Source organism: Bombyx mori, chromosome 15 (assembly GCF_030269925.1).
Source record: "Bombyx mori chromosome 15, ASM3026992v2".
In the NCBI taxonomy this organism is placed as follows: Eukaryota; Metazoa; Arthropoda; class Insecta; order Lepidoptera; family Bombycidae; genus Bombyx; species Bombyx mori.
Window position 1 is genome coordinate 2,094,056 of NC_085121.1, and position 25,877 is coordinate 2,119,932.

At 36.5% G+C, this 25,877-nt stretch overlaps 2 protein-coding genes across 13 annotated transcripts in view; one reads left to right on the top strand and one right to left on the bottom strand.

The window, feature by feature from the left end:
• LOC101742065 (cysteine-rich with EGF-like domain protein 2) overlaps positions 1-6,246 on the top strand; it is a 116,750-nt gene extending 110,504 nt beyond the window's left edge. For all 5 annotated transcript variants that reach the window (XM_038016065.2, XM_038016064.2, XM_038016066.2 and 2 more), the window contains 3 exons: positions 915-1,046; positions 1,842-1,972; positions 3,475-6,246. In XM_038016065.2, the coding sequence (XP_037871993.1) occupies positions 915-1,046; positions 1,842-1,972; positions 3,475-3,551 (340 nt within the window). In that variant the 3' untranslated portion in view covers positions 3,552-6,246. The remainder of the gene's footprint in view (positions 1-914; positions 1,047-1,841; positions 1,973-3,474) is intronic.
• Positions 6,247-7,501: 1,255 nt separating this feature from the next.
• The window catches only part of LOC101741920 (uncharacterized), an 83,339-nt gene continuing 64,963 nt past the window's right edge, over positions 7,502-25,877 (bottom strand). For 2 of the 8 annotated variants that reach the window (XM_038015896.2, XM_038015906.2), the window contains 20 exons: positions 25,277-25,487; positions 24,394-24,547; positions 24,204-24,309; positions 21,853-22,011; positions 21,619-21,774; positions 20,255-21,439; positions 20,107-20,177; positions 19,931-20,037; positions 19,515-19,653; positions 18,639-18,798; positions 18,278-18,396; positions 18,102-18,201; positions 17,458-17,530; positions 16,469-16,594; positions 15,140-15,277; positions 14,583-14,722; positions 13,644-13,797; positions 12,887-12,989; positions 10,940-11,033; positions 7,502-9,076 (listed from right to left, as the gene is read on the bottom strand). In XM_038015896.2, the coding sequence (XP_037871824.1) occupies positions 8,999-9,076; positions 10,940-11,033; positions 12,887-12,989; positions 13,644-13,797; positions 14,583-14,722; positions 15,140-15,277; positions 16,469-16,594; positions 17,458-17,530; positions 18,102-18,201; positions 18,278-18,396; positions 18,639-18,798; positions 19,515-19,653; positions 19,931-20,037; positions 20,107-20,177; positions 20,255-21,439; positions 21,619-21,774; positions 21,853-22,011; positions 24,204-24,309; positions 24,394-24,547; positions 25,277-25,487 (3,573 nt within the window). In that variant the 3' untranslated portion in view covers positions 7,502-8,998. Of the gene's footprint in view, positions 9,077-10,939; positions 11,034-12,886; positions 12,990-13,643; positions 13,798-14,582; positions 14,723-15,139; positions 15,278-16,468; positions 16,595-17,457; positions 17,531-18,101; positions 18,202-18,277; positions 18,397-18,638; positions 18,799-19,514; positions 19,654-19,930; positions 20,038-20,106; positions 20,178-20,254; positions 21,440-21,618; positions 21,775-21,852; positions 22,012-24,203; positions 24,310-24,393; positions 24,548-25,276; positions 25,488-25,877 lie in introns of those variants that run through there. The other 6 variants (XM_062672395.1, XM_038015900.2, XM_038015897.2 and 3 more) reach the window with 6 other exon arrangements.

Consider the following 25,877-nt stretch of genomic DNA (forward strand, 5'->3'; position numbering starts at 1 on the left):
TAAAACTTGATATTACTCAATTTGAATGCCCTGAAAGCAGTTTAACTAACTACTAAAAATAAAAAATAAAACGGTTAAATGTTGTTAGTTTCCATTAGATTAGATGTCAGAAGTTGTCCACAAATTCATGAAATTAAAATTTAATAACACTTAAGAGGTTAATGCATCAAGATCAACTTAAGTAAAATTGTATAATATTAACAGAGAAATATCCTAAAGTCGAAGAAAACAATAATTATATATCGCTTAAGAAATTCCCTAAAGTCGATATTTTTAATTGACGTGACTATTAAAAACGTATTTTCGTTGACATGACCCATTCGCGAAGCAGCTGCCCTTGACCAGTTAGATCTCCTTCGCTTCCTGGCAAAGCTTTTGCTCGGCCACCTGTCCTGGCGAAACTAGAAAGGCCTTCGAGCCAGCAGTAATCATTTCACTACATAGTATAAAACAAAGTCGCTTTCTCTGTCCCTATATCTGCCTGTCCCTATGTATGCTTAAATATTTAAAACTAAGCAACGGATTTTGATGCGGTTTTTTTTAATAGATAGAGTGATTGAAGAGGAAGGTTTATATGTATAATAACATCCATTAAGTAGTGGAGAAATCAATAATAAATTATAGTTTCCGAAGCGAAGCGAAGGCGGGTCGCTAGAGAGAGAGAGAGTATTCTTTATTGTACACCAAAAAACAAATAAACAGTGCGATACATTAAACACAAAAAAGTACAATTAGCGGTCTTATCGCTAAGAGCGATCTCTTCCAGACAACCATCAGGTAGACAAGAATCATTTGGAAACGAACTACGCGCGGTGTACCATTCCAGTGAAATACATATACATATATGTAAACATACATATACACTAGTAGGTCGCTAGTATTTCCAATAAAAACAAAATCGTTCACATTCTTAGGTCGATGTCCGAAATGATGGTGGACTACGCGAGAGAGCAGGCGGACACGCACAGCGAAGTCTCCGGGGGAACTCAGCTCGGCAGGTACTACGATGACGACAGCGACTCCGAACATCCCTTCCATAATAACCAGTAAGTATTACCCAAAACAAAAACAGACTCCACAAGGTCCTACAATTATTAAAATATCTCTACATGTTAATCAGGGATATATCTATGAGTATTGTATATAAACTCATTCGTAGTACCATTATCTTTTCGTCTACCTCCCCCCATTAGTTATACTGCTTGTTTGCACTAGTTCTATCACGAGGCAGTCACTTCGGCATGAAAGATTTGAACAATCGTGATTGAAGTCACCATGGCATAAAGGATAAGATGTCTGGTGCATTGTTATCTAGCGGTGCACCGGTGTTTGAATCCCGCAGGCGGGTACTAATTATTCTAATGAAATACGTACTTAACAAATGTTCACGATGGACTTCCACAGTGAAGGAATAACACATACAACATCGTGTAATAAAAATCAAAACCCGCAAAATTATAATTTGCGTAATTACTGGTGGTAGGACCTCTTGTGAGTCCGCACAGGTGGGTACCACCACCCTGCCTATTTCTGCAGTGAAGCAGTTATGCGTTTCGGTTTGGGGGAAGGGGGGGGGGGGGGCAGCCGTTGTAACTATACTGAGACCTTAGAGCTCATATCTCAAAGTGGGTGACGGCATTTACGTTGCAGATGTCTATGGGCAAGTAACCACGTCACCCCAGGTGGGCTGTGAGCTCATTCATCCATCTAAGCAATAAAAAAAGAAGTGTTTGTTGCAACACTGCGGAATTGTGATGGTTCTCAACAACCAATTATCTGTAGTTAGTTAACAGTTGATCTTTCATAAGTGCTTCATTGTTATGTCGATTCTTCTTAACCAGGTCGTGGTCCCGTCACTCTCTACACCGTTCAGCGAGTCAGCCGTCATTGGCGCGCTCCGCTACTGAAGTGGTGGAGCAGTGGACGGCGCCCGAGGGTGACGTCACACCCACACCGGGACGCAGGCTTAGAGGTACGAAACGATATAATAATTGAAGACGTGAGTGGATGACAATTGGTTAATTTTAAGAAAACGGGCAAAGAATTTTTGCTTATTGTACATTTTCTTCGTACATAACTCCATCATCACATGCAATTTCTAAAAATATCCTTTAAGCCCGGAGTTTTAAGGTCTAAAATGGTTTGAGCGTAAACAAAATCTTTTATATTTTCAAAAAAAAAAACTTCGTAACATCGACATGTCAATTGATGAATGTCATTTAGATTTTCTAAATTTTTCTTATTTTAAAATGAAAATTAGTGTGCCAGTGTGAATTGACCAAAAAGTACCGATCTTCCCACTCTTTGTGTGACGGTTACCGTTTATCGTGGACGGTATGCTGGCCAGTCTATCATGGCAAATAATAAATGTTCAATCTTGTTTATCGACTTCATTAGTCTTAGTAGGTAGTATTATAGCCCGGTGTGCTAGGTTCTACCATCTACCTATATAAATCTTACTAGACAACTTGACAATGGTAATCAATATTCATTGCATTATTATTTGGTTGAATGTCACTTCGGAATCATTTAAATTTTAAAGTATTGTGCGCGCGGAACTAGTTGGCCGCGCCTTAGGTATGTGAGGTGTGGGACTGAGAGGCGGGGGCGCTTGCTGTCATTACTGATATGAGATATGATACTATGATGGACGAAATCATTATAAGATGATTCTGAATCAAGTTCAGAGAGTTCAGACTCAAGCGATTCAGAGGATATGTCAGAGTAATTTCATATATGTACTTAATTTGTTTTTGGTTTATTTTACTATTAATTACCATATAATTAGATAGGCACAACATAAACTTCTAAAAGTTTAATTGTTTTTTATTAATTGGTTATTTAATATATTCATATTTTTTTTATTTAGTCATCACTGTCTAATCTCATGTGCGTTACGAGCAGTAGGCAACCCGCCCCCTCACCCCTGTCGCTACCTAAGGCGCGACCAACTTTTTATTTTTAAAGGGATATTATGACCTGGTAACTGAGACCTTTAAGTCATGTCTCATTTTTATTTATATACATATTTTTATGAAAAATAATATTATGGAGTGAAATGAAATGAAGACGATTAATTTGAGACATTAATCAACTGGGATGAAATGAAATGAAATGAAATGAGATGATATGGGATGAAATATAATCTCAATAAAATGGTGGTCATTTACTAAGATTTTTTCAGTGGACTTTTTGGAGGATCCCGAGAAGTTACGTCCAGCAGCTTTGTTTCATTTTACCACATTTGTGCACTTTCACAGATATTAAACAGTTAATAAGCCACCATTATTACACATTTAAACCCGAAGAAACACTAAATAGACAAAATAAAACAAATCACACAACTTCACTCCTCGCGTTCCCGCCAAAAAGTCCCGCGACCAACTAGTTTCGCGCGCACTATAGACAACAGATAACCAGATTATCTATGCTATAGACGCATGACACATTATGACCGTGACTTCGTGTTTCCAGGTCCTCAAGGCCTCACGACATTTACATCGTCTGAAGTACGAACGTTCCAAGCGACCTCCAGGGAATGGCGCGACTAAGGAATCAACCACTTCATGATTAGCCAATCGAACCAATATACAGAGATGGTTCCGAAATACACTACGCCACTGTGAATCGACAAACCATATTGATTTGTTAAGCCAACTCAATAGACACTGTTGCAAGTTGTTTCGTATTTCGATCGCGCAATGAAAACGTGCGAATTTTGAGGTTATCGACCTTATTCAACATAGCTCAGTGGATGAGACCCACGCTCTATTACATTGCATCATAAAATATAGTAGCAAATACATAAATTAACTTTTCTATTTTTTTTTTGTATCTTGGATCACTAGCATCTGCCTTGTTTTCGGGAGCTATCTCTATTCATGTTATTGCTGTCTCTCTTTATATTTGTAAATAGAAAAAGACAGCATTAATTTCTGTTTTTATAATTTCATCGGTAAACGAACAGTTTCGAAATGTAATATAAAAGAAATAAGTATTTGATTAGCAATCAAGATTTATAATTTGTTTTAAAAAAGAATTGAGTGAATATTTTATAGCTTTAGTACGTAAAATGGTCGACAGGTGGAGTTTTCTTTTACAGGAAACAACTTCATGGTAAAACAGAATGAATGCTCAAAGTGACAACTTTCACTGCCTTTCGAATTATTTTCGTTCATTCCATTATTATAAATTTAATAAGACCCGTCCATTCGTTTCTAATTTAAAATGAAATAAAACCTAATCAAAGTTATCTGTTCACAATATTTACGGAGAGTGATCAGACAAAAAAAAGATGGCGGATTCTAGAATATGATTGCGTGTTGAAGTTTTATCGTTAATGTTCTTAATGTACTTAACTGTGGCACAGAAAATTTGTGTGGATAAATATATCAAATTAATATTACAAACTGCTCATAATCTGCTATACAGCTCTGTTTTACATAACAGCCATGAATTTCAAACTAACATTGTGCCAAAATAAATTTCGCTTTTCTAACAATATGTCTTTTGCTATTTTTATTTTTAATTGTATTTTATAAAATTTGCTGTGGACTTCGATAAGTTTTTTCACAATTCCTATGTTTGATAATCTGTCAAATACTTGTTTGACAGTTTATTTAAGATGAAAAGAAACGGCACAGGGTTTTTATTAATAATTAATAAAATCGTTAGTTCTTGAGAAACTTACTCCACTTTGAAGTCCATAATATATATTTTTACTGCTTTACGATTGTGCGCTTTAGATGTAAATATAATGTTAAGCGTAAGACCTAGCAGTCGAGGCAAGATGTCCGAATGTTCGTAAAATCTATTCACATGAAGCAGACATCCATTGCTTAAGAAAAAAAATCATGTGTTTCTTAGGCAGCCCTGATGTTAGGGCTATTCGGCCATTTGGGTTAAAAAGCAGTGAAGCATATTTGTGTCATCCGACTTTCAAAACAAAAGGATTATGGCACTATTATATTCCGGTGATTGTTTCATATCATGTTTTTATTTAATGTATATTATGAAATATTTTTGTCAATACAGCAATACAATTTGTATAATTACGTAGCAATTAATATTTGTTTAGGTACGCTCAAATTTAGAAAGAAACTTTGGGAGTGCACAAGACTCAGTACCAATTAATAAGAATATATTACCGATTTACCTCATCAGGTGACAGATATATTTGTATAATTATTTTCTAAATATATTATATAATTATTAAATTATTAATATTATTAAATATATTATATCGCATATTTATTAACGGCCCCATTGAAACCTTCTGAGGCCGTTATGAAAATCGTCGGATAATGTTATTCATAATTAAACTGTATTCGAATATTTAATATTTGCATATTTATAACACGATGATACAGCTCCTATAACCCATTATGAATAAGGCTGTAAGTATATTATTTTCACCAACACTTGGCCAGTCTAGCAATTTCTTCTTTTGCCAAACAAAATAAGTGTTTTTTTTAACGCTGGTTTTATTTTGAAGTTTATAGATTTTGCGTTGTCTATTCTAAAAACGATGTTTATAACATTCTTGCCTTGCCTGCTATGTTACTGAGGGTTAAGGGCGAAGGGAACAGTGCAAGATGTGCTCAATTAAGGGTGATTTTTTAATGACGTCATAAATTTAATCGGTACTCGAAGCGTCGACGTGGTAACATCTTAGAACTTACTATATTTATATGTAGTACTGTAGTCGACACTTGGTTGTATTTCTTTTTTATTAAGAACCTTTTAAATTAGGCTGTATAATCAGGGATAGGCCTGACAGAAAAAAAAATGTTTTTTCTATATTTGAAATTTTGAAAAATATTTTCTAAAGATTTTTTTACTAACACTATGAAAAATTACGTTTAAAGTGAAATTTTATGTTTAATTAAACAAATATTGTAGAATTAACGACATGACCTACAGTAATGAGTACTAAGTGAGAATTTAATTTCGATTGCAATTTTATTAATCAACATAATTAAAATAACTTTATTATTAAGAATAATAATTATCCCATATGATGGTTAGTTATAACATGAATAAATGAAAATATAATTTTATATTCCGTCTTCGATTTTAGTTAGAAAAATTCAAATACTATGAAAGAATCGATTTGAAATAAAAATCTAATAAGATATTGCGGTGCTAAGAGTGAAAAATTCTAATATTGTTTTTAAGGAGAATTAAATAAGACATATTACAAATTTAATGTATGTTCGTAAATAATATACGTACTTTAACATTTAATTTTGTGTTTTATTTGAATAAGAAATTTCCCAGTTCCAAGGAAGCCTGCCTACCTGTGTGGGAGTTTCACACGTCATTACGGATCCTCCCGGTCCATTAACGGTGCTTTTAGGTACCACAAGCACCGGTCACCGTCCTCGTCGAACCCGTCGCTTGCGACGAAGGGCTCGACGAGCGAATTAACCCACAGACAAAGCCCACTGAGTTTCTCGCCGGATTTTCTCAGTGGATCGCGTTTCCGATCCGGTGGTAGATTCTGCGAAGCACTCACTGCTCTTGCTACGGTTAGTGTTAGCAACACTCCGGTTTGAGCCCCGTGAGCTCACCTACAAACGTTAGGGCGAAACTGAAATAGCCTCTCAAGGCTATCAGCATAGGTAGGAAGAAAAAAAACTTTTTATCTAATCGCGGATTAGATTTAAGACTTAATAAATAATAATATATTATTAATTTTCAGTGAATTTTTAACGATTGTAGAAAATAATGGTGAGCAGTTATGAAATCAAATTGATACTTCGATCTCAAGCGTTAAAATGGGTGGCGACATTATTTTAATTTTTATTGCTTACACGGGTGGACGAGTTCACGACGCACCTATTCCTAAGGGAGCCCATAGACATCAACAACGTAAATGCCGCCACCACCTTGAGACATGTGTTCTAAGTCTCAGTTTTACAGTACAACGGCTGCCCCACCCTTCGAACCGAAACGCATTACTGCTTCACGGCAGAAATAGGCAGGGAGGTGGTACTTACCCGAGCGGACTCACAAGACTTCCTACCACCAGTGAATCGTGCAGAGTGTGGGTTCATCACATTATCTCTCACTAAACAGCACCCTACGTGACATAATATTATAATGTTACCTGCGCCTTTTTACTCAGCCTTTTCTTTACAAATTTATACTTCATTTATATTGTCAATTGTAATCGATTTTAATGGACTAAAGAAATCAATACCACAGTTTTACAGAAGATAAGTTTTCTTTAAATGATAATTATTAAAAAAGAGTAGGTACAGTTAATAAATTGAGACCCCAAGGAAAAGAGATAAACATTACACATAAATATGTAGGTAATTACTACCTATAATAGTGATTTAACACAAATCGACCATCCTGCTGTCATCGAATTCGTTTTTGACTTTGGAAAATCACTTTAATCCCATTTAGCACAACCGTTGTATTTCAAAACCAAAGACATCTTTTTTGATAATCTGTGGTCGGAATGAACTGTCAAAACATGTAAAAAAACTAATGAACTTTACACATTTATTACATACATTTAATCTACAAAATTCGTTAATTTCAAAAGATACAAAGATAATTCGTAGTCACCATAGGAACGTAAAGAAGCAATTGTTCATTTCAAATTGTTGTAAAAAAAAAATTACGTAATCTTTGAATGCATTTTCATGCGAGTTTCATGTTGGTTATATATTCAATTTATCGGTATTAAAATCGGTACATGAATGTATGCGTGTTTCTTAATATTTTAACAGTGAAACAATGAATATGTGACCTTCCTTGGGAATAAGTCACCATGAAATATATTCTCTATTAGACACTGACAGACCGTGAACTAATTTTTATAAAGTTTACATGAACTAAGTATATGTATAAGATGAGCTCTTGAAACTTTTATAATATGATCATTTTAAAATTGCCAGTACAAAGATGAGAGACACATAACAGAAATACCTTTTAATAATAACTAGTGTTTCGTCTGTGTGGACTACATTTTCCATCGCGTTCACTTACCAGTGTTACCACTTTTTATTTGCCCATTATTTTTATTAATAATATATTATGCATTGTATATTTATTAGGTATTTTTAGTAAATGTAATAATTTATGTATTTATATATCGAGCGGTGAAAGGCAATTTGGTATAAGCGACGTTTTTGAAATATTACGGGAGAGCCACTTAAAGCTTAAAACTTCTTCATCTATTTGAATGGTGTAAACATAATTGAAGTTTGATTAAAAACATCGAATTGTTGATGCTAATACTTAATTACAAAGATAAATTTCGCATATTAAGCGAAATGTCGCTTAAGCCTTTCATCCTTCTCTATATATATATTTTATGTAATATCTTTAATAACAATCGTTTGCATTTTGTGAAATATTAAAGCATCTATTTTTCTTTAATTACTCAATCAATGCACTTACTACGCTCTTTTCTGTATAACCTTCGGTAGATTGTTAGGCAATGCCTTAGGCGATAAGTCTGCCTATACCTATACAAATATTGTGTATAAAAATAAATAAATAAATAAATATTTTATAATAAGACCAAATATATTTCATAAATTCAAAACACATTTCCGTTACGTGTCTCGATAATATTTAAATTAACTTTATTAAAATACAACAACATTAAAATCGAAAAAACGTGTCTAACAAATTGTAGTTAGCTAGTTAAACATTTCGTATCTATTAAGCTTAAGACAGAATAAATATTTCTCTATTATTGTTATTATTTACATTTAGAACCTAAGAATGCTAATTATATACATTGTAAGCCCTATTTAGTCTAAGATGCACCTATTTAATATACCTAACTACGATATGAAGTAAACAAAGAGGTCAAATTTGTCTTTTGACGTAGGTACTTATACCATTTGGCATCCCATTGCTAAGCTGAAACACTTCTTAGCACATTTTTCTGTTCTAAAAACAAAAAATCTTTAGACTGAGATAAGTCTAAGTGAACACTTTATATCTTATTAAGTCCAGCCGAGAAAAAGTTTTATATCTGACTGACGGAACCCAAAGATAGTCGCCTTCTAGTCACTTGTTTCCAGAATCTCTTCTCAAATTGCTTCTCCTGTAATAACAATTATCGTTAGCGTATTTTCAAAGGCTGTTTTAAAGATTTCGTTTTTTTTTTTCATTTTATTGTGAACGTGAAATACGTCTAAAAGCAGAACTTGTCTTTTTGAAGTGAAACTTCTTTAGGCGCATGCGGGTAAAATTTTTACAGAACGTCACGCAGGTATGCAACGGAAGTGACATCAAACTACTATTGAAATTAAGTACTTGTCAAATGTCAGTAGTAGCAGTTGTATTTTTCCAACTGAAAAGGCAAATGTATCATATCATACGGCCTAATATTTTGTAACTTTTTTGTGAAAAATGTTAATAGGAATTGAAATGAAATGAAAAGAATTTGGAACATTAATCAAATAGCATGAAATTAAATGAGTCAATTCAATTGGCAAAATATTAGTCATTTACAATTTAGAAATCTAAACATAATGTGACTGTCAACACTGAGGTTTGAGATTGACATTTGACAGACTTTTGGCGGGAACATATTATCTTCCTTTTTTCCTTCCTCTAAGTCTCGGAAATCTAAAGTTTTAGATTTGTATAAATATAAGCAAGACTTATAAATTAGTTCGCCAAAAAAGTTTCATTTCTGACATGTGTACTTTGTACGCACGCACTTTTTTTTTATTCGACGTCCAGCTTCCAAAGGATCATTCAGGGATATAGAAAGGATAATTTTGAAGATCGTAAGAATCGTGCAGCATTAGGAGGCTGCTGCGACAGGATGAAAGAATGAAAAGCGCAGTGATGTTCATTAAAAATATATATATATATTTTTTTATCTCGCGAAATTCTAACATTCCAATCGAAAATGGACAGAATAATTTTAACATACAACGAAACAAGAGAGCGTAGTTACAAGCTGGATTTAAACTTTTAACATTTACGCAGATCAATTGTAACGAACTAACTATAATAGAGTTCGTATTCAAAAATTTCACCAATAGGTGGTAAGCTATGAACACTCACAAGAAACATTAAAATAGTTTTACTAAAATTTGTTTTTAAATCTAATAATTTTACTGATTCGAATAACAGTAATGTAAATACTTAAATTACTAAAACGCTTAAAGGCAATCCAGTTGGCCGTTACAGAAATCCCATTCGTTATGAATTTAATGAAAATTTTCACAATCATTTAGAATTAAGGGGTTACAATTGTTACGTGTTATATGATTCGATTCTAATTTTTTTTTTATTAATTGCACCTCATTTCACCAGATAATTAATTAATTCATTTTTTAGAACTCGGAAATTGATTTTAATTTTATCTTTGGTATTAACGTAACCGAATTATTAGATTCCACAGTGTTGCAAGGTTTAAAAAACGTATTAATTTAAGAGCTGGTAAGTTATCGCCACTAATTGGGCGGCGCGTAAGAACTTCCTCGCTTCGGTTTAAACCCAGCTGTTTAAGGCTGCTGTCCACCGGAGGGGAGCGAGGCAGCGGAGCGGAGCAACGGAGCAAGGCGGAGCGGAGTTGTGTACTGTGTCTGTCCACCGGAGCGGAGCGAGAAAGTATGTGGAGCGGAGTTTAGTTCCTACGCGACGAGTCAGCTCACACTGCAGGGCGCCTTGCGACCGCGCCTGCACTCGCTTCCTCGCTCCGCTATCCCGCTCCGCTTAAGTAAGCTCCGGTTTTGTATAAAATTTTAAAATAGTTCGCAACTCCCTGTCTACTAAAGAGGAGCGGAGATTTTGTGTAATCTTATTGGTTAATATTTCTCCGTTTCTCCGCTACGCTGCCTTGCTCCGCTCCGGTGGACAGGCAGCCTTAAGGCCGCCGGGAAGCGATGCGCCGGTGCGTTCACACATAGCCATTAACAAAGCAAATCTTGTAATATCCGTTGCTGCTCACGTGCGTCCGCCGCGGAGAGAAAGGCCGTCCCACGTCCAACGGCTCACGGCGCGGGCTATCGGACGACGCGCGGCGCCGAAGGAAACCCATTCTGCTGAAATATCATATATTCTATACAAAATAAGCCCTTCTAAAAAAGCCCGCAAAATTATAATTTGCGTAATTACTGTTGGTAGGACCTTTTGTGAGTCCGCACGGGTAGGTACCACCACCCTGCCTATTTTTGCCGTGAAGCAGTAATGCGTTTCGGTTTGAAGGGTGGGGCAGCCGTTGTAACTATACTGAGACCCTTAGAACTTATATCTCAAGATGGGTGGCGCATTTACGTTGTAGATGTCTATGGGCTCCAGTAGGCTGTGAGCTCGTCCACCCAAGTAAACAACAAAAACAAAAAAAATTGTTTAGCCTTTTATTTATTTACCTTGTAGGCAGACGAGCAAACTGCCCGCTTGATAGTGAGTGGTTACCGTCGCCTATGGACGTCAGCAATGCCAAAAGCAGAGCTGCTGCGAGAGCAAGCCGGTTCTTCTCTATACCGTGGCTTTCTTTGTTACCGCGTTTTTAACGAAATTCAATAAGTGTAATGATGTCGAAATAGAAATAAATTATTATAAAATTAATATTATTTGGCAACTATCCAATATTACCATTTTTTTTATTTCTGCTGCAAAACCATTCTAGTTTTGATACATAGACATTCTACTTTTGAGATAAGTAATAGAATTCAAATTTAAAATATCTATGTTAAATGGTTAATCTCTTAACGCCGAGGTAGTTTATAAATGCATGTATTACATACAATAAAATTATAATGTGTTATACTAAATAATTTTGTAATGCAATATTTAAGTCCTTGTTTCCCGAAGATTGTGGGTCATATTTAAACCTATTTAATAATGTGTATCATACACATGACGTGTCGCGTAATTCGTTCTAGGTTATATTCGGTAGTAGTAAGTAGTAGTAGTAGTAGTAGTAGTAAGTAGTAGTAGTAGTAGTAGTAGTAGTAGTAGTAGTAGTAGTAGTAGTAGTAGTAGTAGTAGTAGTAGTAGTAGTAGTAGTAGTAGTAGTAGTAGTAGTAGTAGTAGTAGTAGTAGTAGTAGTAGTAGTAGTAGTAGTAGTAGTAGTAGTAGTAGTAGTAGTAGTAGTAGTAGTAGTAGTAGTAGTAGTAGTAGTAGTAGTAGTAGTAGTAGTAGTAGTAGTAGTAGTAGTAGTAGTAGTAGTAGTAGTAGTAGTAGTAGTAGTAGTAGTAGTAGTAGTAGTAGTAGTAGTAGTAGTAGTAGTAGTAGTAGTAGTAGTAGTAGTAGTAGTAGTAGTAGTAGTAGTAGTAGTAGTAGTAGTAGTAGTAGTAGTAGTAGTAGTAGTAGTAGTAGTAGTAGTAGTAGTAGTAGTAGTAGTAGTAGTAGTAGTAGTAGTAGTAGTAGTAGTAGTAGTAGTAGTAGTAGTAGTAGTAGTAGTAGTAGTAGTAGTAGTAGTAGTAGTAGTAGTAGTAGTAGTAGTAGTAGTAGTAGTAGTAGTAGTAGTAGTAGTAGTAGTAGTAGTAGTAGTAGTAGTAGTAGTAGTAGTAGTAGTAGTAGTAGTAGTAGTAGTAGTAGTAGTAGTAGTAGTAGTAGTAGTAGTAGTAGTAGTAGTAGTAGTAGTAGTAGTAGTAGTAGTAGTAGTAGTAGTAGTAGTAGTAGTAGTAGTAGTAGTAGTAGTAGTAGTAGTAGTAGTAGTAGTAGTAGTAGTAGTAGTAGTAAGTAGTAAGTAGTAGTAGTAGTAGTAGTAGTAGTAAGTAGTAGTAGTAGTAGTAGTAAGCAGTAGTAGTAGTAGTAGTTAGTAGTAGTAGTAGTAGTAGTAAACAGTGGTAGTAAGTAGTATTAGTAAGTAGTGGTAGTAAGTAGTATTAGTAAGTAGTATTAGTAAGTAGTAGTAGTAAGTAGTAGTAGTCGGTAGAAGTAAGCTTACATCTTCCCGTTCTGGCATAGAGAGCGCGTCCGCGAACGCATCATCTGAGCTTCCACTCGTGCCAGTTCCTCCATCTCCATTGTTTTCGTTTCGCTTTCTGGATCTGGTAAGGTAATGTTATTAGCCCGTTTTTATTAGCTTAGTAAGTACGTTTATTTGTATGTAACGGAATCTTTGAACATTATTTTCAACGACTTCAAAACATCCCTTGCATACCCATCAAGGTTTGACATGTGAAGCACAATGTCAAATAAATTTTCTACAAAAATTGCTAAATTTTAAATTTCTTAATTGAGTTTTGGCTTTGACGTTGGTGTCTCTTGCTTCGGCATTTATTTATCAGTAGGTATGTTTATTACGAGCTCTTTAATGTTCTCGATAGCGTAAAAGTCAATGACTTGACTTTGAATTTGAATGGAGTAAGAACAGCGCTTTTAACGGCAAACGAAAGCAAACGGTCCAACTTTTACGCTATCGAGAACGTTAAAAAACTCTCACTAAGTACACAGTAGACGTAGGCCGTGGTAAAAAAAATACTAGTATCCTTCTCCCATAGACACAGCCCACTGAGTTTCTCGCCGGATCTTCTCAGTGGGTCGCGATTCCGATCCGGTGGTAGATTCAGCGAAGCACTGCTTTTGCTAGGACTATTGTTAGCAAGTTTTCTTAGGTTGAGCCCGTGAGCTCGCCTACCCGTCCGCGCGTAATGTAACAGCTCCTTAGAATAGCAGGGAATAGGTAGGGGAAGAAAGAGTACCCTTCCAGGCATATACAGAACTGCGCGAAGTAGTATGAGGGGCGGTGCGGTGGGGGGGCGCGCGGCACAGAGCCACGGCGTCCGCGCTCGCCACGCGACGCAGCAGTGACTTCTGACACGCCGCGCGAAACGACCAGCGGCCGGACCCGCCACCCTGACACGCAGAATATCATCATATCAATTTACTTACTACACTTTACTTACTACACACACTACTGCCGTGAAGCAGTAATGCGTTTCGGCTTGAAAGGTGGGGCAGCCGTTGAGCAGCCGTACTTGAGACCTTAGAAATTGTATCTAAAGATGGGTGGCGCATTTACGCTGTGGATATCTGTGGGCTCCGGTGGCCACTTGGCACCAAGTGAGCTGTGAGCTGGTCCACCTATCTAAAAAAAAAAATATTTTTCGATTGTCATCCATTATTCTGTATTAGCACTGGTAGGCTGTCTTGTCTCGCCTATGTCCAACAGTAGACGTCTATGGGTTGATAAGAAGAGGGACCGTTAATGGATCGGGAGGATCCGTAATGACGTGTTTAGGGCGACGTCGACTGTTTACCATTCGGTCTTAAGGATCGGGTATCAGATTCATGATTTTAAGATATATATGTATCGCGTTTATCCTGCTATGTATTGTTTTCTATAATAATGCAATAGATTTACTCGTGTGCTGAGCAATTTACTGGTGGTGGGAGCTGTTGCGAGTTCACAGGGGTAGATACCACCACCATGCCTATTTCTGCCATGAACCAGTAATGCGTTTCGGTTTGAAGGGTGGGGCAGCCGTTGTACTGTAACCTTAGAACTCATGTCTCAAGGTTGGTGGCGGCAATTACGTTGTAGATTTCTATGGGATCCGGTAACCACTTATCATCAGGTGGGCCGTGAGCTCATCCACCCACATAAACAATAAAAAAAAGTTTGGCGTATTAAGCGTTACCCAAGATGCCTCCTGTTCTGCCAGCATATCCGTCCCCTGGTCCAGCGCCAACCTCATCTCCGCTCGAGGACTGAGTCGCTCCGGCGTCAGTGGACGTTCCGGTTGTGAAGACACCTCCAGTACTGGTGCTGGCTCCAAAACTAACGATATATTACAATGATATCATAGAATACCATATCTAGTGTGTATTTGGTATTGTTTTATTATTGTTTTGAGACTTGGTTACGTTTAAGGTTGAACATTTAGGATCTTGTTTGATATCTGGTATAATTTTGCTACTGTCTACACAATAAGAATATCAAAGAGATACCTGACCGCAATTGGCGATCCAATTTGGTACCAATTGAGCCTTTAGAAAACAATTCCAGTATTGGCTTGCCTAATTCCTAAAGACATTGGCAATATTGAATATCATAATCTATTTGGTGTGGATATAGTCGACCGAATGAATGAATGACTGACTGACTGACTGAATGAATGAATGAATGAAAATTCTTTATTTCACAAAAATATTGTACAAAGGCGAACTTAACGCCATGCAGGCTTTCTCGACTGACCTGGTGATTGTTGTGGAAGGGTCGTGGGGTTGTGTATAGTGGTACGGTCGAGTGTGGAAGGGGTGCTGGCTGAGCTGGCTGAGTCCCGGCGTCCTCCAGCAGAGGCAGTGGCACGCACCTCCGCAAACTCTTTTGAAACTGTCCACAGTATGTTAAAGCATTTACATAAGTTAAATTTGATTAAATTTTCTACCAAGCATAAACTCTGATAGACCAAAGGGTGCATGGAAGACGAACGAGCCAATATATTAAATATCATTAATTTTAATTGACAAGAAGATCTCTATTTCTTTGACTATTTCTAACTTTTGTTCTGTGGGAAGTACCGCAATAGTGTAGTGAGCTAATTCGGTAATCATGGATCCGGACCGAGATCGTTGAATAGCGACTAATCGACTCCGACGAGGAGTTCGACGTGCGAATTAGCCCATAGATTCAACCTACTGAGTTTCTTGCCGGATCTTCTTAATAGGTCGCGATTCCGATTCGGTACTAGTGTTAGCAATTCTCTCAGGTTGAGCCCGTGAGCTCACCTACCGGTCCGCGTGAACTTGGAATAGCCCTTTAAGCTACCAACGATTAGGTGGAAGAAAAAAAACAAAACGACTAATAGACTTATCTGAATACATCATTAGATTTAACTTAACGATTACAATTGACAATGCTTTTTTTTGTTTTCGTTGCAATCTGTATATCCATAGGTACAATAAATAAGTCGACATGGCGACAGTTACAAATCATTGATAAGTTGACTACTAATAACTCAGTTTGACAAACTTATAAATAAAATTTCTAAGGTGTTGTTAATATTTTGCTAGTTAAAGAGTATAATTCAATAATCACATCAAAGTTTACATGTGCCACAAATGTCATATTAGAAATTGTGGGGTACATAACGCAGGTACTCAATGCTCACCAAACATTTTAAGCGCTTGTATCTGAAAATTCTGTTATGATTTAAGTTATTTTTTTTGTTTTATCTGCGCCTCTAAATTTGATACTCGAACGCTTTTATCATCGTACCGCCCACCATCGGACTAGAATTCATCCATACTACCTAGGTCTACTGAGTTCATCCACAGTGCCTTCCTATGGTAGGCAGCGGCTTGGCTCTGCCCCTGGCATTGCTGAAGTCCATGGGCGACGGTAACCACTCACCATCAGGTGGGCCGTATGCTCGTCTGCCTACAAGAGCAATAAAAAAAAAAAAATCTTTTTTGCCACGTACCATCCGGCTTTGGAATGAACTCGTATGCAGTGTTTCCTGAGCGTTAGCGCTGAGCTTAGTAAAGAGAAAGTTCTTAATCTAGATTTTTTTCAAACACCTACCATATTGTAAGGGCGTCGAAGGCACTTCGTTGGTGGGAGTTCGATCTGGGCTCAGATCGAACTCGTCCCCACCATGGACCTCCCCTCCAGCAACTGGAGCGGCGTCCGCACCCCCTCCCTCTGCTTCTGTCAAAATTGTAAATCTAAAGTAGATATTCCTTCCGAATTATATTCATATAAAATATTATTCATTATTATGAATATTGTGATGTGTTTATAGATTTGTTTTTAAATAGTATGTGAAGTGTTCATGTTACGGTTAAAGTGATTTTGAGTATCATTAATTATAATTACTTAAGCTTAAGTTTCATTTAGAGCTTCAAATAAATATCCGAGTTATTAAAATAAAGATAATTATGTATATTGGCTGGATTTTGCTTCGAAAACACCTTTGCTACCAGTTTTTTAATAAAATTTTATTGGTTTGTAACTTTTAATACTGCATCTATCACCTTAACAGTAACTTTTTGTTGATAGATAAAAGTCAAGTATAGGGTGCTATGTCTACAAAAACGTGCTGGGAGAAAGGGAAAGTAAGACACGAACTATCATTCTAACAGATTTTGTAATTATTATATCTGTTACTAAAGAGCCTACTAATAAAGAGATAAACGTGTGGAAGAATATACTCATAAAATATAAGGTCGTGGTATCTTCATACATGCATACTACGTGCTTATCTAAATAGTATTTGAATTAATAGTTTCATGTAATAATTGTGTTTGTGGACTGTTATTTCTATCGTTCTCACCTATGACTGATTGTCAAGTTGTCCATATTTCTGTCAAAATGTTTAATAGTCAATGTTGTGTGTTTTTGTCAAGAAGGTGTAAATTTAATGAGGAAACCACGAATTATTGAAAGATTTGGAATAGAAAATAGACAGCTTCATTTGAGGAATTGTAGAACGAGTTTAAAGATTCACACACAATTTGTACAGTAAAAGATTGCTGTGACTGTATATGATGAGGTCGTCGAGATAAACTCACCTGACCCGGAAGCAGAGGGTGGCCGGTGCGGCGCGTCGCAACAGACGTCAGCATCGAGGCCACGCCCGCTGCCCTGCGCCAAGCGCCGCACCAGCGGACCAGTCACAATGTGAGATTTAAACTAGCTACGGTCTACGTACGCGAATATAATAATTTGCCAATAACCCCAAATGAAATCTAAAGGTTCCAAAAATTCCTACCAAGGAACTAATTTCGAATTTTGAAAATTTCTCGAATTCTAGCTAAGCTTCGTGGTTGTGGATGGGGACCTATAACTCAAAATACTTTGATCCTATAGCCTAATAACGTCTATTCTGAATCTAATCGTAGTTCATTTAGTAATTAAGTTTATTGAATAAACTCATAATTAGGGGGTCATGCAACAGTACATGCATTATCTGTTAACGCTAGATTGTAAAACATGCTTTAGATTCGTTATATTAGATACTTGGACTATCACTGCGGCTCATATACTATTTACTACACGTACGTAAAATTAAGGATATTCTAACACTGAATACACATCGTTCAATTAAAGTTAGGTATGTAGTGTTGTGTGAAATATAGAGGTATGTAATTATTGCCTATCACAAGTTTAGAGTAGTTTGGAAAATTTCTACTGAACACACTAATATGATATTCACCTGGTCGTCAGAATTGGTGGGGGTAGGTTTATTGTCTTCGCTGCCACTATCTGAGAACTCTTCTTCTAATAGTGGTTCTAGTCTTCTTCTAAAAACATCTCTAAAATCGCAAAATAAACATTTTTTCGAAGTCTCTTTAAGGTTTAATCAAACGTGTTATTTGTTACCAAGCATACCTTGGCAGCAATGGCCTTAAAGTGGTAGGTCCAGTTATAGTGGGCGCCATCAGAAGTTCATCCATCATTAGTTCTGTATCGTCATCTCCCGCATATGAAGATGACGACTTTGTTGGCGACTGAAAAGGTTAGTAGGTTTCCGCTCAAAGGGTTTTAAGCTATTCTAACTTTTCTACATCAAATCTAAAAAGAAGATTTATATCTTCTTATACTTTATAGTATACGAAGCGAAGAGAAACTCAGCGTGAAATAATATATAGTATTAGATAAAGTGATAATTAAAAAAAATGAATAAACAATCTTGAATAAAAAAAATTATAAGTAATTTTCGCAAATAAACAATTTTTTTAACTGGTACTACCGAAAGAGTTCCATGATCTGAATCTGGTAGGTTATCAGACAAGTCGCCTGATGAAGGTGTACCCCAAGCTTCTTCGCCGCTAGCACCGCTCCCTTCGCCGGTTTCTCCAGTACCCTCTTCCGTTCCGATTGTCGATTTCCAGTCACTGACCCCGAGACACCTATCAAACATACATTTTACATACTGTACGAAAACGGAGTATGTAATTTTTTATGTTGAAACTATTTATTTAAAAAAAGACATATTTAGTTAATAAATTTATACTAAAAAGATACTTCTACAGTTTGAAATTTGCTATAATAATTTTTTTTTTCAAATCTAAGCACTACACGTTTAAGATAAATCTATATGTTAAATTTAACACTCATAACAAAAAAAACACCTATTTTTTATATCTGTAAATTTAAAGTATTCCAAAAAGTATTTCCATTTAAAGGATCCTACTTAGTGATTCTACGTTCTAATTGTCTGAAATCGGTACAGAATAGCAAAATTGCAACAAACGTTAATGCTTTATTTATGTAAAGTTACCTACTTAAATGTTCACTAGTATAGTATTCGTAGAACTATCGATAGAGTATAAAAAAAACCACATTAAATCATCTATTTAAAGATATTTGATACATTATTATTTGACATACTCATCGCTGCATAGTTTTCAACTGGATTATTGTCTTCCACCTAGTTATTAAGAAAATGATTAACAAACTATAAAATTTTGACCAAGATTGAATCAGAAAATGAATTCTTTAATTTTAAACACGGTATGTACTGAAGTTATTATCAACAAAATTGTATATTCAAACACAAAAAGGAATCCTTTTTTTTACAAAGATTGCGTCTTTTTGGATTATATAATTATATTTTAAGCCATACCTTTCCAAGAATGATGGTTGTTTGTGTGCTACAGCAGTATTGGGTACACTTTCGGTATAACTAAATATGTTCATTTTCTCAACTACAAATGAGCCTGCTCTTGCCGTCCAGCCCATTATACCTCCGGCAGCTCCAACTACTGCAATAAAAAACAATTTTACCGAACCAAAAATACAGACAGCCTTATCTTGATATTTTTTCTAATCTTTATCTAGCAAATTCTATTACTCTAGCTCTCGAATAGTGACAGTTGCAATTAACATATTGTGTGTAATGTAAAAATTGTTTTTTGTATGTTGGTTGGTTGGTTTATGGTTTAATCAATGACGAATTCATCACGAGTTCTTACATTGCAATCTGTGTTATTAGTAAATAAATAATTATATTATATTTTAATATTTAACTTTCTTTATCACCTGTACTATTTGTTTTAATTGCTTCCGGTTCTTGTGCAGTTAATCTAACGTTACCATCATCAGTTTCGTCGGATGGTAATCTCTCAAGGCTAGACATAGTGCCATACCTGAAATCGTTCAAATGCATATCAATAAAATTTAGCCATATATATTTGGGTACTACATTTTATCTTTACCTTTTAAGTGAAACATAAGGTAGATCTTCAGGGATATCTGGGGAGTCCGGCGATTCATCTAAATGGTCATCCTGTGAATATTATCTTTGTTTTATATGCTGTTAATTTTATTAACCATATTATCAAGTTAATTGTGTGTTTAACTTACAGTCTTATTAGAAAAATTGAAGTCTGGTGTCGGTGGCACAACAGCTATATTAGGAACTGGTGATTCCGATTTAATCGAGCATAGACTCCCTGGTCTTGAGCCTGGATTATGGCCAGCAGTGACAGAGGATCTATTAAATGGTTCTACTCGCATTAAATGTGCAGTCGGATTGATAGCTGACAGTCCCATTAACATGAGAGGTCCTAGTTCTAAATCTTCATCGGACCCTGCTTCGGATGTGTTCAAGTTAACGTTCGAGTCAGATTTCTCAGTCTTATTAGTTATATCGCCATTCATTTTACTAAGAACTGATGTACCCATTCTTGGAGATCTTCTTAGACCTCTTTCTATTTTGAAATCGATATCTTCTTCATGTATAGAGTCATCATCCAAAAAAACAGATGATGTTTGTAAGCATGATCCAAGGTTTTCTCTTTTGGCAACGATGTTCATTCCTAAAACCTTGTTAAGCACGTTTTCGGCCTTCTGCCTCGTCAATTGGTCTTCTTTGGCAGAAGTCGGCTCCGCGTGATTCGTTGATGCTCTAGTTCTAGTAACTGTAATGTTTTCCACGCATTTTACTTCATTGATGTATTTTTCCTGAGCTATCACACACTGTACCTGGTTCGCGATATTTGAGTTAGACATTCTCAGATCATTGGAGCTTGAATTAAAAACCATAGAACTACAAGTAGTGTGGCTTGTAGATAAAGGACTGTTTCTACTACTGGACGAAGGACTCGGACTCCTAAATGAGCCGTCTTTCCTTAGTTCTAACTGACTTTTAGTTTGACTTCTTGAGCGTATGCTTCTATTTAAAATAGGTGAGTCCGTTTTTAATTCATAAGATTTCGATTTGAGCATTCTCTGACTTTGTTCTATAGAATCTATGACTTTCATGGCTGCTTTTGGACCATCCTCTGGACGTAATTTAATAGCACCTTTCCGTTCTAACCCACAAATTATTTTCGGTTTCCGAATACTGTAATTTGCGCTGCATGGACTTCTCGAGCTTTTCGTTGAATTTGAATTTTGTGGCGAAGCTTCCTTTTTTGGTTTGACCGGAATTACGGGGGGCTCTTTCTGGGAAATTAATGGACTGTTCGGTTTTGATAGGCATTTTTTATGGCATTGCCTACAAACTGGAATTGTATCGACTACTACAGGACTAGTTCGAACTGTTATCTGAAAGGAAAATCGCATTTTTTTATAAACCTTACTTTTTTAATATATTTAATATTTTTTAGCAGGCAGCGGCTCAGTTATGTCCACGACGTTATTGATGTTACTTTTTGGGCCGTAGGACCGACTAACAGGACAAAGGCAGGACAAGGTAGGACAAAGGCAACAAAAACATTGCTTACTTGGCTACCAGAATTACTACTTTTCGACGGACTTCTATCATTTTCCTTTTTCTCACTTGGAGAAGCTCCTTTACTTTCATGATTAACGACGAGTTCGGCTACTTCAAGTAGATTAAGCTCTTTTGATCTCTTTCTTAATTCTTCTACACTCCATGTCTGTAAATTATAGGCGTGTTGATTCGAGAGCTATTATAGACGGTTCATCATATTACGTTTTGACAGTGATTTATTTACTTCTACATCCGGTTCCGGTGGATCCAGTTCTTCAGTTTCGGGTAACTGCGTCATCCACCTTTGCAGGTGTTGTGAAGAGCCTTTGCTTCTTATACTTCTAGCTACATCCACTGCACTCCCGCCAGCAGCTGTTTGAGTTTCGGCTGAGCTTCGTCGCGTCTAAAACGATGGAGATGAACTTTAACGATTTGCACGAATTCTTTGCATTGATTATTATTTTAGGCTTTTTTGTTATTAAATCGTAACAGGTGATGTGGATATTCGTAAATTATATTTAATAAAATTGAAAAAATCACTTACCGCGTTCGAATAGACATAATTGTTAATGGGAATGACTGCGACGTTATTTCAAATTAATTGTTTCAATGAAAGATGGTAGTCATTTTCAATTAAAATATGTAATTTCTTCGTTAGCGTCGCAAAACTTAATAATCAATAAAAACCTTAATTCACAATTGATAAAATCACTTTATTTACGGATAGTTAAAAATGTACTGAATCGATCTAAACACAAACATTCAACATTAATGAATCCATTCCTAAATTCAGTACTGTTACGTCACACTGAATCAATGAATTAGAAGTAAAATATCGTCTCAAAATTATATATTATATTTTTTCAAATCGTTATAAAGAGTTTCATTAAAAATTACACACAGTCCGAACATCAAAAAAATTGAGCCAAACTATGAAATCGATTTATAAAAATCAGAAATACAACAATCATCCCGAAAATATTATGTAGGTAATGTGAACATTTTGCGATGCTAGCGTCACAAACAATTCTAATATCATCTCGAAATACAACTGCATTTACATTTATTTATCTAAAAACGATTTTACACTAATAAAAAGCATTAAACAAAAATTTTAATTCACATTTCATTAAAACGGCTACCATTTTTCATTTCTTTACATTTATACTAATGGCGATGAGTACTAAATTTAAAAGCGACAGTTGAAATTGCTCTATAGGTCTAAGATGTACTCTACATGATCTCATAGTACGCGAAGCAGATCGCCAAATATCCACATGACCTGTACAAGTACGTACGGACTCCCAATCTCCTGTACGTATTACAACGCCTTTACCGCTAACATCGTTTTCGAACACCCACTAAATATTCAGCTTATAGAAAAAAATATAAGTAAACTTATAACGCATATACATCGAAATGAAAAATTTCGAATTTCATCTTAAGAAAAGGACGGAAGACTTACGAAGCAAAATTGTAACACACTCGAAGAAGTTAATACATACAAATATTTTCTACTGTTGGTACCCTATAGTTACATTTTGACACAGAATCCTATTTAATAAAATATTGGCATGTAATACATGTATTGATTAACACTAAAGCGACTTGTATAATAATAATACCCCATTGATCATATAGACTCGATTTAAGTTCAAAGATTATAATTTGCTAATTTTTTGTTACATCATAAGTGGGTATCAGACTTATAATTACACATTTAACTACAATAATCAAAATAAGTACTCAGATTTCTTATAATACTGCTAAAGTTCGAAAATATGTCTCTCAAAATGTTTTATTTACCACAACCTTTATCTTGACGATAAGCATTTCTTTAACAATCAAACAAATTTTGATGTCACCACCATCGGCCAGTCTACACAATGAAAGCTTTATGATTTCAGTGCTGCCCGCTGACCTCACTTCCTAAACACCAACTATGCAAAACTAGGAGAACACACCCTTCACGGCTTAAGAGATTAGAACCCCTTTAGGTTTCTATCTGCAATGGTTTTCGTATATCCGGGGGAAGCACGAATCTGCAAGCTCCGGATCTGACTCCGCAGATCAAAGTTCCAGATAAGCGGGCGGTGTCGGCCGTTCCGGTAGAGCCATTTTGGGTAAAAGTGGATCATCAGGGAGAAATATACGTTCCTCAACCGCATGTTTGTACGACGGATCTACATCTAAGTCAGCTAAAGCCAGATCAGCTTCAAACGATTCCCATCTACATGGAGAGCATTCGGAGTAATCCTCTCCCCCATCTGGAGTTAGTTGGGCGCTGGGAGAAGTAGGTCTTTCATCGTTTTTCTCAATGCTTGATGTTGACACAAAGTGAGAGGAAAAAGTCTGAGAATCACCCGGAGATAGATTGGCCGATGGTGTTTCAGGCGTTGGAGTTTTTCTCCAAACTGTACTGAGTGGTCCCCTGCATGGACGAGGAGTAGGAGAATCAGAGCTGGTCCTAACGTCAAAGCTAACCCTGACTTCTTTTTCTGGTCGCTCTTCTACCAACATATTGATATGGGACCTGTATGAGCTGGCCGGTAGAAGAGCAAGACTGGAATGTCTTTGTATGCTGGACGCAGATACCTGACGCAGCTGCGAGTCGAGGGTAGCAAGGGAGAATGTAAGCTGTGGGTCAGGAGAATCCAGCGGTGAGCCCAACGGAGTACCGGACATGGTATGCGCTCGATATCTGAAAGAAATTTTCAAAGGAATACGTTTAATCAACAAAATTTTCCCATGAGTTGTTGGTTGATATTAAAAATATTGATCTTACATCTGCCTTTGTAGTAGGCTTTGCCAAACAGCTTTCAAGTCTATCGATGGTGCTCGAAGAACCAATGTACGTGTTCGACCTGGAGTGCGAGGAGCACACGACACTAATGGCGATTCTCCTCCTACGCGACCCAAGATTAGACGAAACTCCGTTACTGGAATGAAAATGATTAAAAAAAATTAGGCACTTGCTAAGGTAAGGAAAAAATCAATATGGAGGTAACAATGAAAAAAAAAAAAAAAGATAATAGGTACGTCCGGTGTATCTAGCGATGTACCGGTGTTCGAATCCCGCAGGCGGGTACCAATTTTTCTAATGAAAATGGACTTCTTAAAAAATGTTCAGGATTGACTTCCACGGTGAAGGAATAGCATCGTGTAATAAAAATCAAAACCCGCAAAATTATAATTTGCGTAATTATTGGTTATAGGACCTCTTGTGAGTCCGCACGGGTAGGTACTACCACCCCGCCTATTTTGCCGTGAAGCAGTAATGCATTTCAGTTTTAAGGGAAGGGCAGCCGTTGTAGCTATACTGAGACCTTAGAACTCATGTCTCGAGGTAGGTGGTGGTATTTACGTTGTAAATGTCTATGGGCTAACCACTTAGCACCAGGTGGGCTGTGAGCTCGTCTCGATAGGTATCTTAGCAATGAATAAAAAAGATACACCTCTTCTTATCAGCCCACCACTGCTGGACATAGGCCTCCCCCAAGCCTCGCCACAAATACCGGTCCTGCACTGCCTGCATCCAGCGGATTCCCGCGAATCTCGTTAGATCGTCGGTCCAGCTTGTGGGAGGCCTACCCACGCTACGTCTTCAGGTACGCAGTCACCATTCAAGAGCTTTCTGGCCGTAGGGAATAAAATAGAAAGTTCCTCACCTTTTTTTCTTAGATTAAACTGTGCTTCAGACACGGCCCCCAGAGCGACAGGCTCCTCCGTTACGAACAGCACTCTATCACGCGAGACCGTCGCAAACAGTAGGAGGTCACTAAACAACAGTGCCCAGTATGGTCTGACTGCGCGACCTTCCACCCTAGAGAGCTCGCCTCCAAATATCCACTGACGCCCAGCTGTGCTTAGGACGAATGGCTGTAAAAAATAAGATTGGTATTTAAAACAAGTCAAAGTAATCTTTAATCTATAATTATATAAAAACGAATTGCTGTTCGTTAGTCTCGCTAAAGCTCGAAAACGGCTGGACTGATTTGGCTAATTTTGGTCTTGAATTATTTGTGGAAGTCCAGAGAAGGTTTAAAAGTTAGATAAATGAATGAAAATGCTTGCTAAATAACAATTTTGTTTTTCCTTTGATGTGTCGTCCGTAGGACAGATTCCTTTTGTTTATTTTAAGTTTATTTTATACAAAAGTTTAGGTCTTTTATTTATCGATTAAGGCACTACGAAGTCTGCCGGGTCAGCTAGTTTAATTATAAATATGGTTCCCATTTTATAAATCCACAAACAAACATAAATTAGTAG